Source organism: Leptosomus discolor, chromosome 1 (genome assembly GCF_034619465.1).
Source record: "Leptosomus discolor isolate bLepDis1 chromosome 1, bLepDis1.hap2, whole genome shotgun sequence".
NCBI classification, from domain to species: Eukaryota; Metazoa; Chordata; class Aves; order Leptosomiformes; family Leptosomidae; genus Leptosomus; species Leptosomus discolor.
Window position 1 is genome coordinate 142,797,656 of NC_141391.1, and position 24,117 is coordinate 142,821,772.

The 24,117-nt window shown below is 45.6% G+C and overlaps 3 protein-coding genes across 3 annotated transcripts; 1 reads left to right on the forward strand and 2 right to left on the reverse strand.

Moving 5' to 3' along the window:
- Positions 1-1,588: 1,588 nt before the first annotated feature.
- Positions 1,589-13,106, reverse strand: TSPO (translocator protein). The gene is made up of 4 exons (XM_086466309.1): positions 13,090-13,106; positions 6,175-6,375; positions 2,777-2,915; positions 1,589-1,878 (listed from the first exon to the last, which is right to left on the reverse strand). Exons 2-4 carry the CDS (start codon positions 6,360-6,362, stop codon positions 1,702-1,704), a joined length of 504 nt encoding a protein of 167 aa, XP_086322435.1. The 5' UTR covers positions 6,363-6,375; positions 13,090-13,106; the 3' UTR covers positions 1,589-1,701.
- A 283-nt stretch (positions 13,107-13,389) lies between these two features.
- On the forward strand, positions 13,390-15,618 carry MCAT (malonyl-CoA-acyl carrier protein transacylase). Its single transcript, XM_086466310.1, has 4 exons — positions 13,390-13,839; positions 14,062-14,149; positions 14,439-14,656; positions 14,930-15,618. Exons 1-4 carry the CDS (start codon positions 13,390-13,392, stop codon positions 15,350-15,352), a joined length of 1,179 nt encoding a protein of 392 aa, XP_086322436.1. The 3' UTR covers positions 15,353-15,618.
- A 4,964-nt stretch (positions 15,619-20,582) lies between these two features.
- Positions 20,583-23,962, reverse strand: LOC104343654 (uncharacterized). Its single transcript, XM_009947607.2, has 4 exons — positions 23,832-23,962; positions 22,460-22,561; positions 21,243-21,354; positions 20,583-20,684 (listed from the first exon to the last, which is right to left on the reverse strand). The coding sequence occupies exons 1-4, from the start codon at positions 23,960-23,962 to the stop codon at positions 20,583-20,585; spliced, it is 447 nt and encodes a 148-aa protein (XP_009945909.1).
- Between the last annotated feature and the right edge of the window lie 155 nt (positions 23,963-24,117).

Sequence of the window (24,117 nt, forward strand, 5' to 3'; positions counted from 1 at the left end):
ATATTTTAGGCTATTTCAGGCTGGTCTGCAGAAACCTACTTCTTTCCACTGACTGGAACATAGGCTGGAGAAATAAACCATCTGTGTCTTAGGAAAATTCAGTCACTGCACAGGTGGGGTGGAAGGGAGAGCTGGATTGCACAGCCAGAAGTGCAGTGCTGAGAGCAGTATCAGCCTCCTGCTCATGAGTCAGAACTCTTTTGGACTCCTTACTTAAACGTGATTAAAGAAACATGGTGCAGTGCTTAACATAGATGGTGTGACTACTTCTGACGCAGGGAACAAGTTTGTCTGTGATCTAGAATACAGCAGTAGGTGCTTGAGACTTAACGTAAGGAGACACGCAGTGCTGCTCAGCGGATGTAGGAGAGCCAAAGGCACTTTCTGCCTTCAGAGTACTTGAGAAGATGTATCAAAGTGCCTGTGGATCTAGAGTAAAGGCAAAAGTTTCCCTCATCACAAAGGGAAACATGATGGCACACTTAGCAACACAGAAGAATTACTTTAAAAAAAAAAAATGTAAGATTTGTACAGTGGGACCACAAGCTGTGGGCAGAAATAGTCTGTTGTGCGTTTGTTTTTTTTTTTAATCTTCTAGGAAGCAACTGGTTGAACTAAGCATCCCAAATCCTACTGTGACAGCTACCATAAGCCTGAGGAGGAGAAACCCTTGTTTCTGCTTGTAAGCAGCTAAAGTGAGAAGGTGCAGGTAGGAGACGCTAGTAGCCATGGTGCAGGCGCTGCCCTGCTGGGCAACAGACCCACCCATGGCTTGGCTGCCGGCTCCACTGGCAAGGTCTAGTGGTGACTGGCATCACACAGGGGGTCCAGGTGGAGTACGTTGGTGCTGCTTGGCCAGTGCTGCTGGGGATGCCTCAGAAGTGCATGCAGGGGGGCTGCTGAATACCTGGGCCCTCTTGGTTTCTGTCCATGTGCTCTGAATTTCCTGTTTTGTCTTGCCCATTGCAGTGGTGAGGGGAAGAGATGAAGGAGCTACCTTTGAGGCTATAGCATCCTGTTGCCTTCAGTATTTTTCTGCTCAAAACCAATAAAAACAGAAGAACAAGGTTGGTAAGTGCACGTGTAGTTTAATGCATTTAGCTGACACAGGATTGTACAACGCTTCGAAGTGGCAAGGCACAAATTGTGAAAAAGGTTGTGTCTTCAAACAACATTTCCAGAGTACAATGACCAGAAGATAACTATCTGGCAGCTGTAGTGGGACACGTCATAGCACTAAAGCACTGGGCCTAGTGGTAAACGTGAAAGATTCAGGCCACAGTCATGCCTGTCAATGTTGATTCAGATCTGAATCATACCTGTCGCTGTTAGGAGGAGTTTTCTGGAAGCTGCGTCAATATATGGCTGGATTTCTTCCTCTGAACATATGGAAGTTGGAGTTCATGCGTATTTCTGGTAATAGTTAAAATGCTGTTGTCGTATAAAATATAATGCTGTGATATAGAAAACTAGTACTTTTCAATCAGCACTATCTTTTGGTTTGCTATAAAACCCAGTCAAGCACATGCCCCTTTGTGACTTGCCTTGTAAAGGCCTATTTGTTTTGAACAAGTACTGCTTTGTCAACTTGTAATTGGCCAACTAATGGTGTAAGTAGTTCAGCTAAAAATAAAATAAGGCTCTAACTTTTATTTAGAAAATTCTTGTGAAAAAAAGAGTATCTTTTTGGCTGAAAACTGTTTATTCAGATTGTTTCTTGTTGCGATTGTCCTTCCAGATACGGTAGTTGAGTGCAGAAGCCATGGTTAGCCAAGCTAAATAAGGAACCATCAAATAAGCTGCTGTTTTGTTGATGTTATACCAGGAAGCAGCTGTAGCTGTTGCTGTACCAGTTGTGAGCAGGAGAGTCACCAGCCCCTGAAACACAGGAAGGTGGTTAGTGGTGTTTTCACTTGTTGCATTTTCTTGACTAGACAGTTTTCGTGTGTGTGTTTTGTTTTGTTTTTTACTTAGCTCTGGCACTTGTTGGATCCCTCTGGGAGTTAATTCCTTCTCCGCAAAAAAAAAAAAGGGTAAGTTTTCTGCTGTGTTATGAGTCAATTTGACTCACAAAACTATACAACAGTCACAAGGGCATTGCAGCTGGGAGCTGGAGAGGGCAAATAAAATTTCTCTCACCCATACCCTCTATTTTTGGCAGCGGGAAGTGTTACATTGACTGCAAACCCAGTGTGACTTTGAGCAGTCACTTAGCTAAGTAAACTCCTCCAGTCTTTTTGTGTCATAGATGCCACCTGGAGAGATTCACACCTGTGGTGTGAATGAATCAATGATGGATTGCAAAGATTTCCACTATTACAGCACTGCATGTATACTTAGAGAACCAGGCAAATATTTTATTATTAGTTTTTATTTTTGAGGCAAGCTGTTTCTCTTCAGACTGCATAAAATTAGTCTTGTCTAAAATGGGTGCTGATTACCTGAGTAATGTTATGATAAGCCTCTTATTGCTGCTGTTTGCCAGAGATACCTAGGAATTTTAGTAAGGCATAAATGTTTACACTTCCTAGTCACACAAAGCTCTTATCAAAGGGTGGCAGAAAGAGCTTGAAATCTAAACATTTAGGGATGTTGTAGGTACGTAAATTCTCTCAGGTGGCTGCTGGCATGCATTAAAGAGGATTTCAGGAGACTTCTGCAAGCCATACTCTGTACTCAGGCTCATTTTCAGGGAGAAAAGGTTATGACACAAAACTTTCACCTTGGCACCATGCAAATGACAGCCTACGATTAAGAAACTTGCTTTTCCACTTACCCATCCCATTTTGTGAGCTCCAAAAAATATTGGAGTCCATGCCCAGTTTAATGCCAGCTGCCCTGCATACAGACCCAGAGGAACCACCGACTTTTCCTTGAAGCCCCCCAATTCCTTCCACACCAGATAGGAGCCGTATCTGGAGAAAGCAAATGGAAGGTGTAATTCAGTACACTGGTTAGAAAGCAACCACACATTTTTTTGATCAAATGGAGTAATTTCAGTGCTAGGGTCTAGACTGATTTGGAAAAGTAGATATCCAGGCACTGCTTGGCAGAGTAACTGACAGCACAGGGTTGATCACCTCCTGTGAAGAGAAATATGGAGGGAGGAAAATTCCCTGTCTCTTCTAGGTGCACAGGAGCAGATGATCTATTGCATTTCAGTCTTAAAAGATAATGCTGTGTTGAAATGGAAGCAAGTCTAGGATGCAAGGGTAACACGTAAGTCTCTAAATAGTGAAGAAACTGTTAATTTTGGTACTGGGAGACAGTGCTTTAAAAAAACTAAAAATAAATTAAAAAAACAAACAAACCCCAAACAACACAGCCCACTAACTTTTTAGGTGGATGAAATGAATATAGAAGTAGGAATTGAGTGGCATCCCCAAGTACAGGTGAGTATGGAGATGGATGGTGCTAGAGCAGGAGGAACCCGATAGTCACTTTTCGGAAGACAGGGGATGGAGGTGAGGAGAACAAAGATTTTTAGGAGTTCTGTGGAAAGAATTAACTACAAGGAGCATCCAGCATCCTTGCTGTCTGCAGGTTCCTGGCTAATGAAAGATCTTCCAAAAATATTTTGAAGATATTTAACAGATCTTCTTAGTGCCACAGAAGAACAGTTCACTGGAGGGATCTCAGAATGTAAGCTGCTAAAGACAGGAATTCTCAGGATTTGGGAGATCGAATGTAAGGTTTATTTTTGCACTGAAGGAGCCTGATTAGAACAGGGAGCATTTATCACCTAAGTGTCTCTCTTTTGCTTTTGTTTGACTTTCCCTTTAGACATTAGCTAGAGTTCAATCCAGATGACTGCACAGCCATTCCAAGTGACTACAGCAGAATCCTCTGGATAAAATGCCAACATCTGGAATTATATCCTTGTTTCAGAATTAGCAGCTGAATACTGATTCCCTCCTGGTAGGAGTGTGAACTGGACTGTGCACTGTGCTGGATGGCAGGGTGCTCATACGTATTTCTGCTGGCAGCGGAGCAAAGATGGGAGACCAATTTGTAAGCATTATTTTTTTTTTAGGAGCAGACAAACGTCCTTATGAGTAGTTGCAAAATTGTCTTCATTTGAGGTCATACGAGAAGGATTTTTTTTTTTTCCTGTTTAACCCAGTTAATGACCCAAGCTAGCTTCTTGGCCATTACTTTCATAAGGACTGAACAATGCGGCTTTGTCTCAGCAGTTTGATTGCAGAGAATATTAAAAAAAGGTGGGGGAAGGGCAGCGTAAGCATCAGAAACTTTGCAGTTTGTCTGTGTAAAGGGCATCAGGACCCAAATCTATTCCTAAGTGATTTAGAGTCACAGTGTGGACTTTCAGATGTTCATACATCTAACTTTGACTTCAGACCAAGATCACAATGTACAAATCTCCTAGGAAGCTAAATGTAAAGAAAGGCATGTAAGCTTATTAAATCTTGCTTTTAGTTATTTTTTGCTTTCGATTTATTATAGTCTAAAGGAATGAGATGTCTTGATCATTCAAGGAATGTGTGCACATGATAGATTACAGGAGAAAAGGCCTGGTAATAAATATGATCCTTTCACCGAGCTAAATGTATAGTACATAACAGGACCTTCCACCTCAGAATATACTGATTCTGATATTATCAAAGTCAGTGATAAGCTGTCACAATTTGGATTTTTTTAAAATATTTAACTTGATATCCAGGCTTATGATGAGGAATCCAGAAACAGGGTTAAAAATTGTGCAGTCGACTTGAAGGAAGCCCTTCACGGGAAAGCCACTCAGCTCTTGTTTTTTTTAATAAAAAGCAATTTTTATTTACAGGACAGCAGTGATCTGATTCAAATGCTAAGTCTTGGAATATAGAAGAGTAGAGAGCAGTTTTTAAAGCTACACTCTACGAGGAAAGAAAATACTGATGGGAAAGGAGGGACAGTACATGAGGCTATAAAAATTAAAAAACTTCTGGAAAGAAGATGAAACCACAATGAGAGAATGTGTGAGAGACAATTTAGCATTCAGATACAGTTTCAGACATTGCCTCATTGCTGTATTTTGCAACAGGTGGTGGTGTGGTATTTAAGATAACCTATAGGATGACCATGTAATGTTAGCTTGGAAAAGATCTGGTCTCTTTGAAACTTTATATAGTTAAGCCAGTGCTATATGCAAACTACAAATCACTTAAAATGTACCGTTGTTATGGAAGAAATGGGAGAGGCAAACCATAAAAGGCAGATTGCAGCTTAAAAACTATTACTATTGGCTTGGCACCAATGTGTATCTGATAGCTAGGAAAAAACATGCCAAATCGTGGTACGTAGGTCGTTCTTAATGACCAATTGCAGAGGAGACACAAAGCATCACTTCGTGCTCGGGGCCTGCACTGACCTCTGCTGAGGCTCTAGGAGCAGAGTGCTGCTTCTCCTCTGTGGCACAGCTCAGCAGAGTTAACGTAAAAGCACATCATGTTGGGTGGACAGCTTCTAGAGCAGTCTGTGGGGAGTATCAAAACTGCCCCAACAATCTCCTGAGACAGCCTACCTCTACAATATATTTTTTTGGCTACGTCTTATTAAAACTAACAGCTGCCAAAATACAGTATTATTAAACTTTTAAGGTTCCTGTGGGAATCGTGTTTGGCTGTGTGATTCCTTGTTCATTTGACAGTAATTGCTGTGCTGTCTAATATTTTAAACTAGTTAAATAAGGAAGCAGTAGACGGCTTCAACCATTTTCAGTTTAACAACCCGGCAGTTTTATTCGGAAGGACATGTATATTTTGATTTTGGTTTCTTTTAATTGAGCTCTGTTAGAACGGGTCTATCCCAGTCCGGCCCCTGCCTTTCTTTTTATTTTACTGAAACTACTGGAGGACATACGTAGAAGAAATCCCAGTGCTGTGTGATTCCATCACTGCCAGCTTGTCAGTCTTCCCCTCAGACTGAATGAGCAAAGCAAATTAATAGCAGCTTTTCAAACTCTTGCTTTTGATGTGGGTACTTGTGCACACGAAATATCCTATCAAACTCACACACAACTCCCGAAACTTGCTTTTACCTGTTAAAGGGGCAGCTTGACACAGTGTCTTACAAACATAGAGCCCCCAGAATACAATAACAGTTCCCTGGTCCAGCATTATACAATAAGCAACTCTGAGATCAGGTAAGCGCCTTAATACAATGTGAAAAACATACCCCATAGATGTGTAGAGCGTTCCCCAAACAGGAGCAAACATCCAGTTGGGTGGACACCAGGTTGGCTTCTGTAGAGATTGATACCACACTGGGATTTCCTTTTTGGTTATCTTGCTTCCTAAAAATCCTCCTGCATGGGGCAGGAGTGTGAAACCCACTGCTGGGGCCCAGGCTGATACCACATCCATTGAGACAGTGAATCTGAAACAAACCCAAACGTGTTTATTGGCAGAGCAATTTTAAAATGCAACTACAAAAATTTTCCATTTTTAGGAGATTTTAAAAATATGCACGTGTAGGATCTGATCCACAGCCTAGTCTTGTCACTGAGAAAGGCTGCAGCTGAAATCAGTGGGTTTTGTACCGGGTTCACTGGGCAATACTCACCCCAGAAAGGAACCTGTCATTTACATGGAGGGGGTGGCTGAGGCCTTTACTTCCCTCTCGGCTTTGTGCACTAGGATTACTGAATTATACCTACGTCGATATCCTCACCTGTAATTATGCCAGAGGAATAAAGCAGTTTGATGTTATATGAACTGCACTTGGGGGGGGGGAGGAATAGGCACTAAACGTGTATTTCTGTATTTGCCAAAAAGCCCATTCACTCAATGAAGTGGCACAGTCAAGAGTAAGAAAAGAGCGTGTGCACTTTCCTGTGCTCAAGCAAAACAATTGTGTTGCATTTTTAGCCTCGAAAGGGTGCTGACGAGCTGAATGGCCAGTAAGAGTGATGTGAATTAGTAGCAGACACCTGAGAAGCTGCCTTGGAAAATAAACACCAGGGAGGACAAGGCGAAGATAAGTACTTAAATGATGTTTTGCTAAACAAGGAAGGAGATCTCGGTGGATAAATGGGGAGTACACCTGTGGCTGCTTCATGAAGCATTCCATCAGTTGCAGCAATCTTAGCTGCCAAGCCCATGAAGTGTACTGGATTAAATTTGCCTATGGAAGTAAGACTAAGCCATGCCTTGCTCTGGCAGGCTGTGCTGCTTTAGTTAGAGTACAGGCAGCAGTAAAAAAAATAAGCAGGAAAAAGCTTCATTGCAGATTTTCTGGCCAAAAGCCAAATGCTACAGAAAAGCTGTGTTTAGCTTGCTAAAATGTAAACAGATCAGAGGTACGATAAAAAAGGGCAGAACCCAAATGCGTTATTTTTTCAAATATACAGTAGGCAAATACACCCAATTCCTGTTCGTCTGTTACGTAGGAGTGGGAGACAGCAGGAAGGAATCACAAGAGAGATTGCAGCAGTGGGGAAGGAGCAGCTGTGGAAGCCTCAGGAGGGAAAATAAAGTTTTAGAGCAACCAGCATTTCAGAGGCTTGTTTAAGTGCCTTATTGACTTGGCTGTTGTCTTGGCCTACGTTTAAAAGGTTTTTTTGCTATAGCTATGATCGCTGGGTTGAGGAGGCAGGGAGTGGGGAAAGGAAATCCCACTTGTAACAGATGTGCTTAAACTGATAGGAAATGGCGCACAGATGACGTTGTGTTGTCGCAGTTCTGCCGGTACGGTGGATTTCTGTTTGGAGAACAGGTAGCAGCATGGCCAGCCAGGGAGTTCTCTGGCGTTACGGATTTTGTCCCTGTGCTCGGGGGTCTGCCTGTACAGTTACGCAGATTTAATGAAGAGAGTTCAGTGGGTGGGACCACAGGCCAGATTGCATGGGATCAAGAAAAATCCTGTTAACAGAAGCAGAGCAGGATTTTGAAGGCAAAACGGAGAGCGTGGAGGGACTGGTAAAGCTTGCAGGATCAGAAAGTTTGTAAGGAATAAACAAGAAAGGGCATGTAGGCTGCTGGGCCCCGGGCATGCCGCATGCCTTCGGGGAGAGTTGTGGGAGGGTGATGGATAGGAATGCACACAAAAAAGGCAGCAGCCAAAGTCAAAAATAACAAAAGAATGAATGAGTGAAAGAAAAACTAATCAGAGAATTCAGAACTAAGGTTGGGGAGAAGGAGAAGTGGGAAAACGATGTGCTCACCTGCTGGAATAATATCAGTTATGTCTTGGGTGGAGGATGGACAACAAGGAAGGGAGGCAAAAATCGGCATAACTTATTGCTGTAGTCATTGCTGCCAAGCTTCCTGCCTAATGGATCCTACTTGCTATTTACCAGGGAGTGTCTTAAATGGAGCAAAAGAGTTAATGTGTTCCCCTTTGCCTAGGTCTGCGTTGTGACTTTGCTGAGGGAGCAGGCTGTCAGCTGCAGTATACACGACTTGTCCCCCGTATTGACAGCATGAGAGGCTCTGCTTTTACTGGGACACGAAGGAAATGCCATGTGCAGGTGTAATGGGAACAAGAGCTCCAAACACAATGATTCTTTTCAGTTGCCTTCAGATAATTAATTTCTAAAGGTTAATTTAGAAATCGAACATTACTAAGATCTCACTAATCCTTAACCCTGTCGCTCTTGCTTTGCCTACAGAGAGATCACTAGGCTTCCTTCTCAGCTGTAAAGTGCTGGTTGTCTGTGCAGCTCCGGTGCGGCTGTCAAATGCCAATGTGTTGGGGTTTTTTTTTAAATGATAAGCAAGGACCCAAAGGGGTTTATGCTTTATTTGGATGTAACAGTATCAGGGTGGTTTCCTGCAACTGGGCTTTGTCAGGGGTTCTGTCAGCTTCCTCCCAGGGAAGAGTGTCTGAAAGTGTTCTGCACGCTGGAAGTGCTAAATGCTATAAAATTGGAAAAACTGCTGCAGTCATTAATGAATGAAGGATGTAGCTACACATCTGTCCCTCTGCGTGTTGGAAGATCATCACTGAAATAATTCTTAAGTGACAAGAGAAAGAAAATGAGGCAGGCAAACAGAAATGGGGAAGGCGCAAAGCAAAGAAACAGGGAAAGTGAAGCTGAGCATGAACAGGTGAAGGGGGAAGAAATAGAAGTGAAGAGACTGAAGGTGCTGGCTAGAATTGAATGTTGATGTCCCAGTCTTTTGGCTGCTACTACTACTAATTATATACTGTGTTTCCCAATAGTACTTCTGAGGACTTCTTAAGCACGGCAAAACACTCTCTCTTGCATAGTACCAAGGAGAAAGAGGAGTGAAGCTATGCAGTAAGATCAGAATGTGCGGGTAGGCTCAGCCTAGACCACAGCTGTCCATCAGCAGTGGGAGTTCCTGTATTTTAATTCCCAAGAAATGAAATACTAGTATCAATTTCTCATAAGAAGGAGTAGCTAACTCAGGGAGCAGCACTAGTTGGTTTTGGAAGAAGCCGTCTCCATCTTTCTCTGGTTACTCAGTGATGTAGGGCTTCAGTGAGAGAGGAAGTAAAAGGCAAGGATGCGCGGGGAGTCGGTGCATTCAGTTGGGGCTGTAAGGTTGGTTCAGTTAGCTGCGCAGCACGAGATCTGTGCGACGTTTATAGAAATGCCCAGTATATTTTTTGAAAGTAATGGGATCACAGAGTATATAAAGGGTTATCAGCCCTGACTTCCCTTCAGTGTATAGCTGATAATCCTGAAATCACTTGGTGATAGCTTACACAGCCCAGACTTGCTAACACAGCCCCTCTGGCTGCATCTACATTACACAACCTAGAAATAATTACTACTTTCCCAGTCTGCACTTGAGGGTGAGATCTGGTTGCATAATATTCTTGCACCCTGATTTTCGTATTGAAGAAACGTGGATGTCTGTTGATGACATCTGCAGCATGCCCAGCAGATATCTGCCTCTATAACCACCACAGCTGGAAAACTGTTCTTCCCACCCATACTTAACCTGTTTATTTCTCTCTCCACTTCTTGTCTCTGCCCTGCAACACTTTCTTTATCATCCTGCCGATTTTCTGCTTAGCCCCAGTCTGACTTCAGGCAGTTTCAGAAGTGCAGCGGGGGCTGCTGCAGGCCAGTTTGTTTTGCACACATGTTAAAATAATTTTCCTAGGTGTTCAAAAGACCCGACTTGCCCAAAGCTGGTTCCAGCTACAGAAAGTAACAGGAGAAATAAAGGCGGGGGGTGCAAAACCCAATACTGCAACTTGCTGCCTAATGCGCTTCTTATCTTTTTGCAGGTTGTTTCTCTGTGGTGGTGCAACATGCAGAAAAACAACCAGAAGCTTTCTGTGTCCTCCTCTTTCTGGAAAAAACACTGGGCGCCCAAAAAAAGGGATGGGGTGCGCTGTGGGTGGGATGAGATGTGTCGTGACAGAGGAGCTGGTTTGCTTCATGAATGATGAAATTGCTGATAAAAAATGAACTAAAACTCTGCTTTGAGGAGGTCTCTGAAAGGCAGGCGACTCCCTTCCCCTTCTCTGGGCACTCCCAGGGAGAGCTCAGCCAGCGGGAAGGAGAAGGAAGGACAGGACAACTACTGTCATTGCATTTTCTTATATCCCTGTGCTGATAAACCTCTGACTAATTCCTTTCTTGTGCGACTTCGTGCTGGCTACCCAATCACATGGGGTTTAAACTATAGCATTAAAACACGAAGGAAAAGCTCTCAGCAGAGAGCAGTGGCTAAATCACCCACCCTGTTCTGGGTTTTCGGGTCCCGGAATGTTTTGAGGTAGACTGTGAACATCCTGTTTGGGGGAGGGGGGCGTCCCCAAGACACATCCTCCCCCTGTCATCCTCCACAGTGTATCTTTTTGAGGGCAGGTAAGGTTCTACCCAGGTCTGAGAGGCAGTGTGCAAATTTTCCCTGGGAAAAAGGCTTCTTCCTGAGAGAGCTGTCTGAAGGATTAATACTGAATTTATATCAATAAACTGTTTCTGTGTGTTGTGGCTTTAACTCCCAAGAAACCACAACACTCACGACAAAGTTCTATCAGAGTCTGCGACACAGAATACAGCTACCACAAAAAAGCAGTCTTATCTTTGTTATCTAATCGCAAGTAACAGAAGAACTTGAAACAATATATATTATATAATACAAATACAATAGAAATATCTAACAAGTAAGTGTATAGTATATGTTTATGATATGTATTTATAACTAAAAATTAAAATTATTCTATTTATTTAAGGATATAACGCAAGGTGTACTCATCAAGTTTAGAGAAAACAAATCTCACTGCCCAGGTTACGCTTCTTTTAAAACGGCAGAGCACAAGTTGTGCAAATAAATCTATGATTTATTGAAGATTCACATACTGGGAGCTGAAATGTACACTAGAACAAAATTTTCCCAGGTGATAATTTGTCATTTAGTGCTCAGTCTCTTCTGATTTTCCCTATGTATGTTTGTATACAATGCTCTGCACACAGTGTACTTTTAAAGGCAAAACATCGCTTTGACTACCTTCCTTCCAAACAGCTATCCAGCCTCTCGCTGTACGTTTCTCTTCTTGTTTGTCCACCCGCTTGCAAAGTGCCATCCATATCTAATCTTTAAAAACTGGAGTTTCTCTCAGATATTTCTAGTTCCCAGGCCTGACTGTCCAGCTTCCCAGGTATTCTTTGAACAAAGTAAAACGTAACAGAAGCACCACGTCCAAGGGATGCTTTAATAGCAGTGGGACGTTCTTGGGGTGTCACCACTGGTACCTCTAAAGCGCGTTACAAGAGGTCTGTGCCCTTCACGGCGAACCAAAGATAAAATGGCAGTGCTGGGGTGCGCTTGCACTGTTACTATCTGGGCTGCTGCAGTGGTCTGCAGGAATCAGACTCTGCCCTGGGCTTTGCCTCTGAAAGCATCAAACCTGAAGGTCACGGCCGTGACTCTTCCCAGGGCTTGGTGGGCGTCCGGTAGGGTGAACTCTAATCCAGGGGCCTGGTGCAAAAGGGGCCCCCCTTGCTGTCAGGGCTCGGGGTGCAGTTGATAGTAAGGGTGCCCAAAAGCTCTGGTGCACAAACTAAACACAACAAGAGCAGCAGTTACTCTCGGAGCTCTCGCTGAGGTGCTACCTCCGTTGGCCCAGCTAATAACTTGCCGCCCGGCGTCTCCTCTCAGCTTAGCACAAGAGGTATTACCGCTTACCTTACAGGTACAGGCAGCCTCGGAGTGGGATATAGTCATATGTATGTCATGTAGCTTATATTGCTGCTCTGTGTCTCAGCTAACTGGAGAAGCTCCAGAAATGGAGAAAATCCTCTTACGAAGCAACATAGGACAGAAGTTAGAAAAGTGAGCAAAGTCTGCTCACCGTGATCCTTTTGAATTGGCCCAAATAAAAATCAACAGAATTTCTTGCTCTTCTGATCCATTTTTCTCCTGCCCAGTTATACCGGTACAGTCTCTTTCATTGAACTACTCTGTGAACTCTGACTCACTGCTTGATATTGTTTCATAACCTTAAGTGATGCAAAGTCGTTGCACAACTGCAACTTCAGCGTGGCAACTTTCTTTTTTTCATTAATAATCGTTGCCATTGAATGCTCAAATTAGTAAAGTGCATTTTGTGCTGATTTATAAGCATTACTTGGAAATTCAGAAGAAAAAAACGAGCCCTTTCTTTCGCCCTTGAAGAAATGTCCAATTAAAAGCAAATCACAGCGACACTGGCAGAAAACACCTTTAGTGAAGCAGCGGCCTGGCGCCGTCCTCGCTGCAGCGCACAGAGCGGGCAGACCGGCAGGTCCCCTGGGCGCAGGGAGCGCGGTGGTACCTGCTGCGACCCGCTGGCCCGGGCACGCAGGGCTGTGGCCAGCTGCTTCGCGCTCGCCACGGGACCTCCTCCTCAAACTCCTCCGCCAGCCCGCCCTGCCCCCCGCCCGGCCCGAGGGAGGCGAGGGCCGCCCGGGGGCGCGGCAGGTCCTGGCGGTGGCACCGCTCCGGGAGCCACCGGGACCCACGCGGGGGCTGCTCGGGGTGAGGCGGCGTCGGGCAGGACCGGCGGGCCTCAGACCCGGCCGCAGCGACCCCTCAGCCGGGCCCCGCTGCGGGGCTGCGCCGCCCCCGCGGGCTCTCCCGTCCCGTCCCCGCAGGCGGGGGGGGCGCAGCGCACCCCCGGCGTTACCTCCACTCCCGCGCTGCCGCCGCCCGTCGCGCCTCCTCTGCCGTGAGGCGGCCCCTCCCTCCCGCCGGCCGGGCCCGCCCCGGGGAGGGACCTCCGGCGCTGGGCGGGAGGAGCGGCGCGGCGCAGGCCGGGCCTAGTGCGGCGAGCGCGGCTGAGGGCGGCGAGCGTCGGGGCCGGCCGGCGGACGTCCCTTTCCCTCCCTCTCCCGCCCGGCGGGGGGGTGGTTGTCGGCGAGGGCCGCTCGGTTCCCGTGGCAACGCGGGGCGCGGCGGCGGCGGCGCAGGCGGCCGGGCGGTGGCTATGGGCAGCTGGGCCGCGGCGACATGGCGGCTTGGTGGCTGCAGCGGGCGCGGCGGCCTCCGCGGCGTACCGCGGCGGCGGGGCAGCTCCCACCTCGGCGGTGGGGACCGGGCGGCGACCCTGAACGACCTGCTGCAGAGTTCGGTGGGGGCCGAGGAGCCGGGCGCGGCGGCGGCGGTGTCGAAGCGGGAGCGGCGGTCCCCCCGGGAGGGCACGGTGCTGCTCTTCCCCGGCCAGGGCAGCCAGTTCGTGGGGATGGGCCGCGGGCTGCTGCGGTACCCCGGCGTGCGGGACATGTACCGCCTGGCCGAGAAGGTGCTGGGCTACGACCTGCTCTCCCTCTGCCTGGAGGGGCCGCGGGACGAGCTGGACCGCACCCAGCACTGCCAGCCCGCCGTGTTCGTCGCCTCCCTGGCCGCCGTGGAGAAGCTCAACCACCAGCAGCCTGAAGTGAGGGGCGCGCCGCGGCGGGGGTTGGGGGGGGACGGGACGGGGACGACGGGGAGGCCGGGACGGGTCGGCGCGGCCCCTCGGGGAGAGGCCGGGCCCCGCCTCAGGCCTCGGCTCTGGCTACCCGCTGGGCGGCTGCGGGGCGGCTCCGGCATGGCCTCGGCGCCCGGCGGTCCCCGGGGGAGCCGGCTGATGTTCGGCTTCGGGTCTGTCTCCGTGCAGGTGGTGGAGAGCTGCGTGGCGGCGGCGGGGTACAGCGTAGGGGAGTTCGCGGCGCTGGTCTTCGCTGGAGCCCTGGGCTTTGCCGAAGGTGCCCGGGAAACGTGCTGAACCCCCCCCTAGTAGGATCTCCCACCCCCGCCCCGTGTTTTTTCCAAAGCATCGCCTGTTACCACTGTTTCCCCCCTGCTTTTTTTTATTGGAGGATAAATTTTACTTTCTACTTCCACTGTTCACTTTGCTATGTGTAATACAGCATTAAAAGCATTGACGTTTCATGAGAGTAAACAGCCACCATTTCTTGTGCGCAGATGCAAGGCGCCTTTAACGGGGTTTTTTCGGGGCTTGTATTTACCGAGCATCTCTGTTTTTCTCCTTAGCGCTGTACGCGGTGAAAGTGCGCGCTGAAGCCATGCAAAAGGCGTCGGAAGCTGTCCCCAGCGGAATGCTATCGGTTGTTGGTCGGCGAGAGGCAAATTACAAATTTGCCTGCTTGGAAGCCCGTAAACACTGTGAATCGCTGGGTATAGAAAACCCCGTATGTGTAATTTCAAACTATTTGTTTCCAGACAGCAGAATCATTGCAGGACACTTACAGGTATTGCTTCAGAACAACTATCCCTTTAGTTGCATTTAGCATTTCATTTTTTAAAACTTTTAGTTTGCACTTCTGTGTGGAAGTTAACCTGCACGGCCTTAGTTTGTCCAAACAAAAGTATTTGATCCATGGGGTTTTTTTCCAGCATGTGCTCAGTTCTTGGGTAGGGAAAGGAATCCCTTTATCACAGTAGGTCTGATGAGGTGGTTCTTGTGGGGTGACTGAGTAAAACCTTTGTAGTGCAAGACTCTCACTTCTCTCTCTCTTTTATAGGCTTTGGAGTTCTTGCAGGAGAATGCCCGAAAATACTATTTTACGCGTACAAAAATGCTTCCGGTCAGTGGGGCTTTTCATACCAGACTTATGGAACCAGCAGTAGAGCCATTGGCTGAAGTCCTAAAATCAATTGAGATTCAGAAACCCCTGGTCTGTGTCTATTCCAATGTTGATGGCAAAAAGTACATGCACTCAAAGCACATTCAGAAGCTGTTAGTGAAGCAGGTGGTTTCACCTGTGATGTGGGAGCAGACCATGCATTCTGTATACGAAAGAAAGCAAGGAACAGAATTTCCTTACACGTACGAAGTGGGGCCTGGGAAGCAACTAGGAGTCGTTCTCAAAAAATGTAATGTAAAGGCCTGGAAACAATATAACCATGTAGATGCTCTGGAAGATGAGGAAGCAGCAGACACCTAAGTAGCCTTTTGAGAAAATGCCACACAACTTGTTTTTTCTGCCTAATTTAAAAATAACTTTGTGCTCCCGAAAGGGGGGAAGTCTTAAACATGCACGGCTTCTCATGATGCAAAGAGCACCGTGCCTGTAATGGCAATGAACGTTTTCCTTCCCCGTGTGCCTCAGGTGTGGAAGGGGAGAGCAAAGTCTGGCTCCTCCGTCTGTGTCGGGACTGAAACTGGCAATAAACGCGCCAAATAGTCTTCTGTTTGGCCTCAATCCTGCAAGCAACTTCCCCTCTTTTTTGTTTGTGGTTTTTTTTCTTTTTTCTTTTTTTAAATTTTGGGGTGGGGTGCGTTAAAGGCGGTAACTTGGGCTGTCTGGTACAGGGATCTTCTGCACGGATACGAGTGTAGTACCGGGCTGTTGGCTCCGGGTTGTGGAGGGCTCTGCGCTGGGCTCGAGGGTGCATTAGAGAAGCCGCCCAGTTGGTACGGCTTTTGGCACGTTGGTAACCTTGTTTCCTAACTCAACTGACTTGTGAGATGTTCATCTGTGTAAAACTCTGTCTGTATTGCCAGCTAGCAGCCAGGTAAGGCAGACAATGTCATCAGGAACATGATTTTCTTAAGGTTAAACTCTTAAATAAACTATAAAGCTTTTATTGATATTTTTAATGCTGTGGCGTGCATGATTACTGGCCTATAGTCCGCACATGGATGGAAGTAGTCTTCCCTCCAGTGCCGTGTTGCTTGTGCTGAGTTATGTAAGGGAGAAGAAATGTTTCACTAAATGAAGCAGCTTACCAAAATTCCCAGCTTCCCCAGAGGTGCGGGGCTTTTGTCTCCCCTGAGCAAACCTCTGAGGCTGCGTAGGCCAAGTTGGCCCTCTGGAGGACTTTTCTTGGTGAAGCAGAAAACAGCAGTGCTGGAGAGTTTGTGGCAAAGATCTTTTCGGGGGCACCGTTGGACAGGGTGAACGCCTGTGGTAGCAGAGTGCCAGGGAGGAGGATTTGAATGCTGTTATTTTGGTTGTCTCTGTCTTTGACTGTGTTTTGCCAGCTTGTACGTTTTCTGGCAGCAGGAGATGAGCTGGAGAGCAGCGGGTTTTCCCGAGCCCTCCTGGAAAGAGCTTCCCGGTTCCCTTGGCGGCACCGACTGCCGTTGGATGGGTGAGGGCTGGTGGCAGGTGCCTGGGCTGGCTGGCTGCAGGGAGAACACCCGCTGCCGCCAGCACCTTCCTCAGTGCCTGCAGTGCTTGAGGTGACGCTCGAACGGCTTTAGCACCAAATACATGGGTTTGGATTCTGTAACCGTCCCTTGGCTTATTAAAAGAGGTCCGGTCGTGTGACAGCATCATACTGCCTGCGCGAGATACCTGCAGGGTGTGCAGAAAATGGATGCTTGCTTCATTTGGTAAGGCTTTAGGGAATATGAGAGAACAGTATTTGCTGGGGCAAGGTTACATGGTGCATATTATAGTGTGACTGTAAGCTTCAACTGAACTCTAGGGGTTTTTTCTCTTTTCTTTTTGGTATTTTAATGGTCATTTGACAGATATGTAGGAAAACTTTAAGTAATAAATCATTAGGATATATTACTTAAATGACCATGCACGTCTTCAATAATTTATTATGAAACGCAGAATAAATCTCAATTACAGCATTAATCATTTCATAATACCACATTTCTGAAAGGGAGAGTGAATTTTAAAGTACTGGCCTCAATTATGATTGCTTAGTGGAGTGTGTTATTAAACAGTCCTTTCGTGAACTGAAATTGGCAGCTGAGCCTAACTTTACGGTACAAATTCCACTTTTGGCATGTGTAAACATTAACTATTAGTAAAATACAGAAGAATTTGTCAGCTATTGGAGTATTAGAGGCTGCCAGTTAAGGGCTGGGATTGCTGTAAAGAACATCATTTCAGTGAAGGCTTCTGTGTTACAGGTAAGGTGTTAATTATTCAATAAAGAATATCAAAGTCATCACTAGATGGTTAGAATATCTCAACTGAATCCCATTCATGTTATTAAACGCTGAATTATGTGCTGTGTAGTTTCTGACTACATCTTGTAAGACCAAATGCAACGTTAGTGACTTTGAAACCAGCTTTTATGATAGTTAGAACTGAGCATGGCGTGTTGGTGGCACGAATTTTGGTTTTCACATAGTGCTTTATAGTTTCTGGACTTCTTTTTTTAAATGATTTAACTTTTTTGGTGGAAAGTTTGGAGACCTGTTTTCTATTTGTATTGTTCTTACCACAATTTTTTTTTTCCTCGTTTCACTTTGTTGCACACTTTGCTTGGAATAAAAGCGCTTTGGGAGAATCATGTCAAAAAATGTCTGTTTGCAAATGCAGAACATGAGATAACCTTTGTCACCTGTAGAGTGCTGAAGGGATGTCTGTATCCCTCGTGTGGGCCCTGTTTCATTAGTGGGAAGAAGGGACCGTAGCCACTGTGTGGGCCTTTGCTTTTCCCCTGTGCAGCATCTGCGCCGAAGCCGATGTAGGAAGCCGTGCGTCGCTGGGGCAGCTCCTCAGCCAGCCTTGTGCCTTCAAACACAGAAGCCAAGCGGTATCGTACTCTTGTGTTGATGCTGCAGTTTGTATCGGCTCAGAAAGCACGATGGAGGTCTTCATACCCCTGCGTTGAGAGCGTGCAGGGCTTGCTTTCGTGCAGTGCCTGGCGGCACGTTGGTGTATGGCTGTAAAGGAGCGGGAGGGTGTCTCGTGTGTTGTAGAGCTTGTCTGTGGCCAGGCGGAGAGTGGCATGCGGAGTCATTAAGAATTCTGGATCTGAGTACTGTTACCTGCATTTCTTTTATGTGCTGCGCTCATCTGTCCCTTCTGCTGCTGGAAACCGAACGTTTAAGACGTGAAAAGTCGCCGCCATTCCTTCACTTAGGAAGAAGCAGAAACAGGACTTTTGAGTCTCCTGAGTCACAGTGCAGAGCCTTAACTAAGAGGCTCTTTGCTCAGCTCCGCAGGTGAGAGGGGAGCCTGGTGACTACCGCTCGCTGCAGCACTCCAGTTTGTGATGTTTCTTGTTGCAGATGCTGTTTGCCTTGTGTTTCACTCGCTTCGTTGGTGTGATTGCGTTTTGTTATTCCTTGAGACCGTGTTTTGCTCCGTACGTGCTGGATGCTGAATTTCCTTTCTGTCAGGATTCAAAATGTTACATTATTGATTGCAAGAGTGTGAAAAAGCAGAGTCATCCCACGCAGCTCTCAAGGTGGAAGAGGCAGTGCGATGATCTCCCGTTTATCATTGCTCCCCATGCATAAAGATTATTTATGTAGAAATAACTGAAATTGTTTTGTAGGGTTAAAGGGATTCAGCCAGGAAGAATCAATTTTTTTGGCAGCTGGTACTTCTATTACACTTGCATAGGATTGTATATTAGACTCTCTTGATGGGAATTTTTACCCTTCACTAAATAATAACTTTAACATATTTTCTATCACACTGCTGTTATGGAGTGTGGACACAGAGCAGTCAATTCACTGGTGAAACTTTGGTCTGGTTTTGGTTATATGGGCAATTCAGGTGGCCGGCTTCTGGCCCGAGTGAGACTAAAGTTCCAGATGTACTAACCACGCTTTTCTAGAAAAAACTTGCCTACCTGCAGCGGAAGGGCAAATAGGCTCGAGGGCAATTTGGAAAAAAAAAAAAAAGGTGACACTAGAATGTGTGCTGGTGCTTGAACTTTCAGGGTATGCTGGAGCCATCACCCTCTACGTACCTTCTTTGGGTACCTTCTTTTTTGCTTAGCAGTTCAGATCACAGATATTTTGAAGTTCTTTAAAGTGAAATGGTTGAATGAAATATTGTAGTTGAACCTTTTTTTTTTTTTTTTTTTTTTTCCCCAGAAGAATTTTTTGAGATGGATGGTTAGGATCATAATGGGATTTTCATGAGAGAGAGGAAACATGTTCCTCAGCCTGCTTAAACTTGACCAGGCATTTGTCTCCACTGAAGAGTGGTTCCAGTTCCTTGCCTGATGTAAAGCAGGGACTCAAACTCGAAACTCCAACCTCTCAGATGAGCGCTTAAGTCACTAGCCCATTAAATACTGTATTTTCCTGTTTCAAAAGTGCGTTAACCGTGGTAGTCACTTGACTAGGCAGGAAGCAGGTATCCCCTCTGCTGAGGGGAATACCCAAACCACAGAGATCCACTTTCGTTTTCTCCCACTGAGAGAGAGTCTGCGACTGTATGCAGTAAAAACCAGCTTCAACAGCAAAGGGTAGGAAGATGCACCCAGGTATAGAAAATAACTTGGTGTGGTCGGGGTGTGTGGTCGAGAGAGAAGAGCCTCAACTGTGTCCTAATGGCCACCTGTGGAGGGTGACACCTACACCATGTCCATCCTGTAAACTGTGCTCAGGTTTCCCTTAGTCATCTGTTTCCCCCTAAGCACGTGCCTTCCAAAAAGACACGTGTCATCAAAAAAAAAAAATAATCCCTTTTCTAACTTTGTTCAATTTTTTTTTTTTTTTTTTTTTCTGAGCAGCTCAAAGCTTCACTTCAAAAAGAGGCAGAAGAATATAAAATCTATTGGTAAATTTCTGAAAAATTCTGGAAAAGTAATAGCTTGGCTTGAGTGGCCCTCAAATACCAACCCAACCAACCTGCTTGCTAGCTCACCCTGACTGCTCTTTTTCCAACACGCTGTCCTTTCATATGCTAATTTTACTATGTAAGAATCAAAGAAAGCCTGTCCTGTAGTCTTAGACAGCAAAACGTACCAGACAAGATACTGTTATTAATGTGTGACAACACAATCTTGGAAAATTGTAACACTGCGAAACATTTGAAGCAACAATTTAATTTTAAAAAAGTATCACGGTTTTAATCTTTATTGCTTATACAGTGTTAAAATTTAAAGGATGTCCAGCATGCCTTCAGTCTTCCCCACATCCAGAATCTCTTTATGAAACTCGTTTATATGAAATAGACACTTTATATTGCATTAAAACAAACACAAAAAAGACAGACTTTCTAATCGCCTGGAGTCACATTTCAAAACTAGCAAGTCAGGCAGTTATCCAGCAACAACCTCCTTATTTTAAACATTTTTCTTTTTTGAAAAAGGTATGAAACAGCAGTGACCCAGCACTAGCCTAGGTTTTAAATATAAAAGAGATTTTTATCAGTGTAAATTTGAAAAACAAACCAACTGCCACCACCTGGGTGTTAATGATACTGGTCAGAGTCCAGCAATGACCTATTGTAATTCCTTCTGTTAATTCTGCAGTCCATAATTCATGGCCCACCAAAAGGCAACGACAAGCAAGGCTGCAGGCACCAGCTTCTGGCAGAGGCACCTGAAAGGAAGCTTGCAAACCTGCGGGAAGAAGAGGGAAGGGAATTAGAAATAACAAGCAGCGAAAAAGCGGTGCAGAAAAGCTCCCAGGAGCGCCTGCGCGCGAGGCCAGCGTGAGGCGGGGGGTACAGTCCACGGGAACACGCGCCGGGGTCTAGTTCTGCTGGTGGCTGCGGCGACTGCTGCAGTGGCAGGGTCCTGTCCAGCCTCTACGGAATCCTCCCCCCTTCTCTGGGGTAAACACAGGGTAAAACGCCGCCGCCGGCAGCAAGCCTGCTTATCTGCCCTAGAGCAGGGCCTTGCAGCTTCGCATAGCGGGAGACCCCTTCCCTCTGCATGGAGCCCCCGTGAGTTGTGTGGGGCTTGGGCAGCTGTTTGCAGACATTTGGCATGCTCTGTCTATAAATGAGACATTTCAGCCTAAAAAGAAAAAACGGGGCAAAGCGAGGACACCAATAAACTAAGGAATAAACCCAAAGCGAGAGCCGCATTGTATGCTTACTAACTCCCATGTAAGTTAGGTGTTGCTGTTACCTACTCGTCAACAAAAAGGTGGGAGAAAAGGGAGAGAGAGCATACCCAGCTTCCACAACCAATGATCCTCTTTGTCCAGTTATTGTTCAAAATATTTCCAAAGCTTCTTATAACACTTTTAATAATATTCCACGTCTGGAAAACACTGACAGCAACCCTGATGATTTAAACAAAACAAAACAAAATAAAAAAGGCGTGGGGATAGAAAATTTATTCTAAAAATTGGCAAATAAAATACCAAGGTTTAGAAAACCACAAAGAGAAACCCAAAACTGCAGTGTGTTCCTTGCTGAAAGTCTATGTGTACATGTGTATTTCTCTAAATGTTTAGGAAGAAGACCTGGCAACTTAGTAGGGCTATGAAAGCTAGAGATAATTTGGTTTCAGAACTGATCACTAACATCACAGAAGGAAACATGCAGCAGAGCTCCTGAACAGCAATCTTGTGCCTTTGCTCTTTTCTCAAACTCAGAGCAGCACAACCCAACGAGAGCTGTTGATTTCTAACAAATCGGAGTTCAGGGCAGCAATACAGGGCTGACACAGCAGTCCCACTGGGTCTCTCTGCAGTGTGAATCCAGCTTCACTGAGGCAGAAGTTATAAGACTATATGCTACGTCCAGGGACTGTAACTGAACTGCACTCTCTCTAAGTCTGCAGCAAGTGACTGTCCTCTCCCTGAAGCAAGGAGAGAAGAGGTAGAACCGCACGTGAGGCGGGGGGGTTCAGGCACAGATTATGTATCTCTGGTTAGGACATTACTGCATGCCAGTTAACAACTATCCATGACAATCCTGACAGCTCACAGCGGCTAAAAGGCAATTCAAACGAGTCTAGCCACGTTTTCTTGTATGTGTGCGGGTGGGTTATTTGACATGCGGTAACACGTTGCTCCCTGAAGCATCACACTTACTAGGCTGCAGGCCTCTCATCGCTCAGTTGTGCTTGAAGACACTGTCTAACCTAGAAAACTACTGTGCTACTGTGAAATTTTAAATACCAAGAAACTATTTAAGTCTCTTGACTGTAAATGGCTGTAGTCCGTGGAAACAATTTACTTTATAAAGCTCTTCCCTGTAAGACAAGCTGCAGTATCTGTTTTGGTTTTCTTTAGGTTCTGTACGAAGCAGCAGCAGTAGCAATATTTTTTTTTTACTTTATGTACAGAAATGTTATTGTTTGTCTAACAAAACAATACTGTTTATCGATCTAACGGTTCTTAAAAGGATCTGAAGACTAACAGTGCCAGTATGGTAACTTACCTGTGGGCCAGGTGGAGCAGTGTATCTTCAAACTTCCTGTGGTATGTCCTGTTAAATTCATCCCCGATCAGGGCCAGCTGATGGCCAATCTGGGCCGCTGAGCTGTAAGGCGTTCGGGATGTGCACGTTAGAAGAAAATACTGCAACAGCAATTCTCTAAAAAGCATTTGCAAACGTCGGGCACAGTTATTCCCCTAACAGTTTGATTAAGCTGGGTATGTAAAAGCGAAATGTTACAGGTTTTTGTTTCTTCCCTTGTTATTTATGGTTTTATTGATTACGCATCTTACACCTATATTTGTTCACACACATAAGTGCTTTGATGTTTTAATCAAAAGCTGCATATTTGGCACTTTTGAAAAACTGTGTTGGTTGTTTAGGTGTCTCATTTCTCTATACAAAGCAGTGGAATTCTGGCTTGGCTTTGGTTGGTTGGTTTGTTGGGTTTTTTTTTCCCCCAAAGTCAAAATATTGAAACAGCCTTCACATGAGACCTTTCAAAGTATTTCATCTTACGTAACTGCTGGCTTTGTCATCCAACAGCTTTACTCCGATGATTTCCGCGATGCAGTGCAGGTTTCCAGCAAATGGGCGGTGCCAGGGTATAAACCGACCTAAACCTAAAGGCTCTTACAGAGTTCCTGGGGCGTGGAAAACCTTGAACTACAACGTCTGCGGCACATGTTGATGACAAAAGCTGGTTACGCTTTCCTCATGAAAATTTCCAATTAGATTTAACTTCTCTTAGACACTCGTCCTTTTTTTTGTTTGTTTGGTAGAAAAATAATGTGACTATACATTTTTTATTTTAACTTGTATTTCTGCTGAGATCTGTTTATGAGATCTGCTGAATAGTAAGTGGGCTTAGGGGTTTAATTCTAGAGATCTGCTTAAAAAAACTTGGGCTTAGTTTGGTCAGTCTAACAACAAAAACAAAAAAAACCCAAAACACAGAAAGGAATTTTCGCAGATGGGGGAAAGGCAGCCCCTGACTCCTGAACTGGAAAAAAATCTATGTATGGGATTAAGAAAAACCCAAAGCAGCACTATCAGTTTGTTGTGAGAGGCGCCTAGAGAATTATGTAAAAATGGCTTCCTCAGCTGCTTACTATAACAGGTGGGTTTCTAATGAAGAGCCACATCTGTGTCCCTGTGCAGGATAAAATCTTACAGACATTTAATGCAGCATAATCTTGCACGGTCAGTGTTAAGCACTACAGGTTGGTTATCTACACTTGGATCTATTCCATTTCCAATAGTATCCACTATGATTATTTGGCTTAGCAAAGTCTTCTTGAAAGTCTGGGGGGTTGTATTTGGAGGGGGGTGGGGGGATGGGGAGGACAGAAGGAGTATTAATGCGGCGTGATACCTGATATTAAACTCCATTTGCTCTGTGGTGTCTGGAATTGTTCGGAGGTTACTGTAGGTTTCCTCTTCTGGTGCTCCATTGGGGTAGCTGGAGAGGACAAAGGGCCTGGGGATTCTCCTCGTTTGAGACATCTTACTCTGCAACGAGTCACGAAAGACTATCCTGTCTGTGGCTTCTTGTAACATACGGTCTTTTCAGTCTAGATGGTAATGGTTTAAAGCGCTCTTAAAGTTACCCTTTCTGCTTCTCTAGTCAGAACGCGAGCGTTGCTCAGATAACTATTTTG

Excerpts from the sequence above, each read along its gene's own strand:
- MCAT (XM_086466310.1), top strand. The coding sequence starts at position 13,390 with ATGGGCAGCTGGGCCGCGGCGACATGGCGGCTTGGTGGCTGCAGCGGG. Across the intron at positions 13,840-14,061 it reads TCAACCACCAGCAGCCTGAA|GTGGTGGAGAGCTGCGTGGC; the intron begins GTGAGGGGCGCG and ends GTCTCCGTGCAG. Across the intron at positions 14,150-14,438 it reads AGCCCTGGGCTTTGCCGAAG|CGCTGTACGCGGTGAAAGTG; the intron begins GTGCCCGGGAAA and ends TTTTCTCCTTAG.
- TSPO (XM_086466309.1), bottom strand. The coding sequence starts at position 6,362 with ATGGATGTGGTATCAGCCTGGGCCCCAGCAGTGGGTTTCACACTCCTG. Across the intron at positions 2,916-6,174 it reads ACGCTCTACACATCTATGGG|ATACGGCTCCTATCTGGTGT; the intron begins GTATGTTTTTCA and ends TGCTTTCTCCAG. Across the intron at positions 1,879-2,776 it reads GAGCTCACAAAATGGGATGG|GGGCTGGTGACTCTCCTGCT; the intron begins GTAAGTGGAAAA and ends CCTGTGTTTCAG.
- LOC104343654 (XM_009947607.2), bottom strand. The coding sequence starts at position 23,962 with ATGTCTCAAACGAGGAGAATCCCCAGGCCCTTTGTCCTCTCCAGCTAC. Across the intron at positions 22,562-23,831 it reads CAAATGGAGTTTAATATCAG|CTCAGCGGCCCAGATTGGCC; the intron begins GTATCACGCCGC and ends AACGCCTTACAG. Across the intron at positions 20,685-21,242 it reads TCATTGGTTGTGGAAGCTGG|GTTTGCAAGCTTCCTTTCAG; the intron begins GTATGCTCTCTC and ends TTCTTCCCGCAG.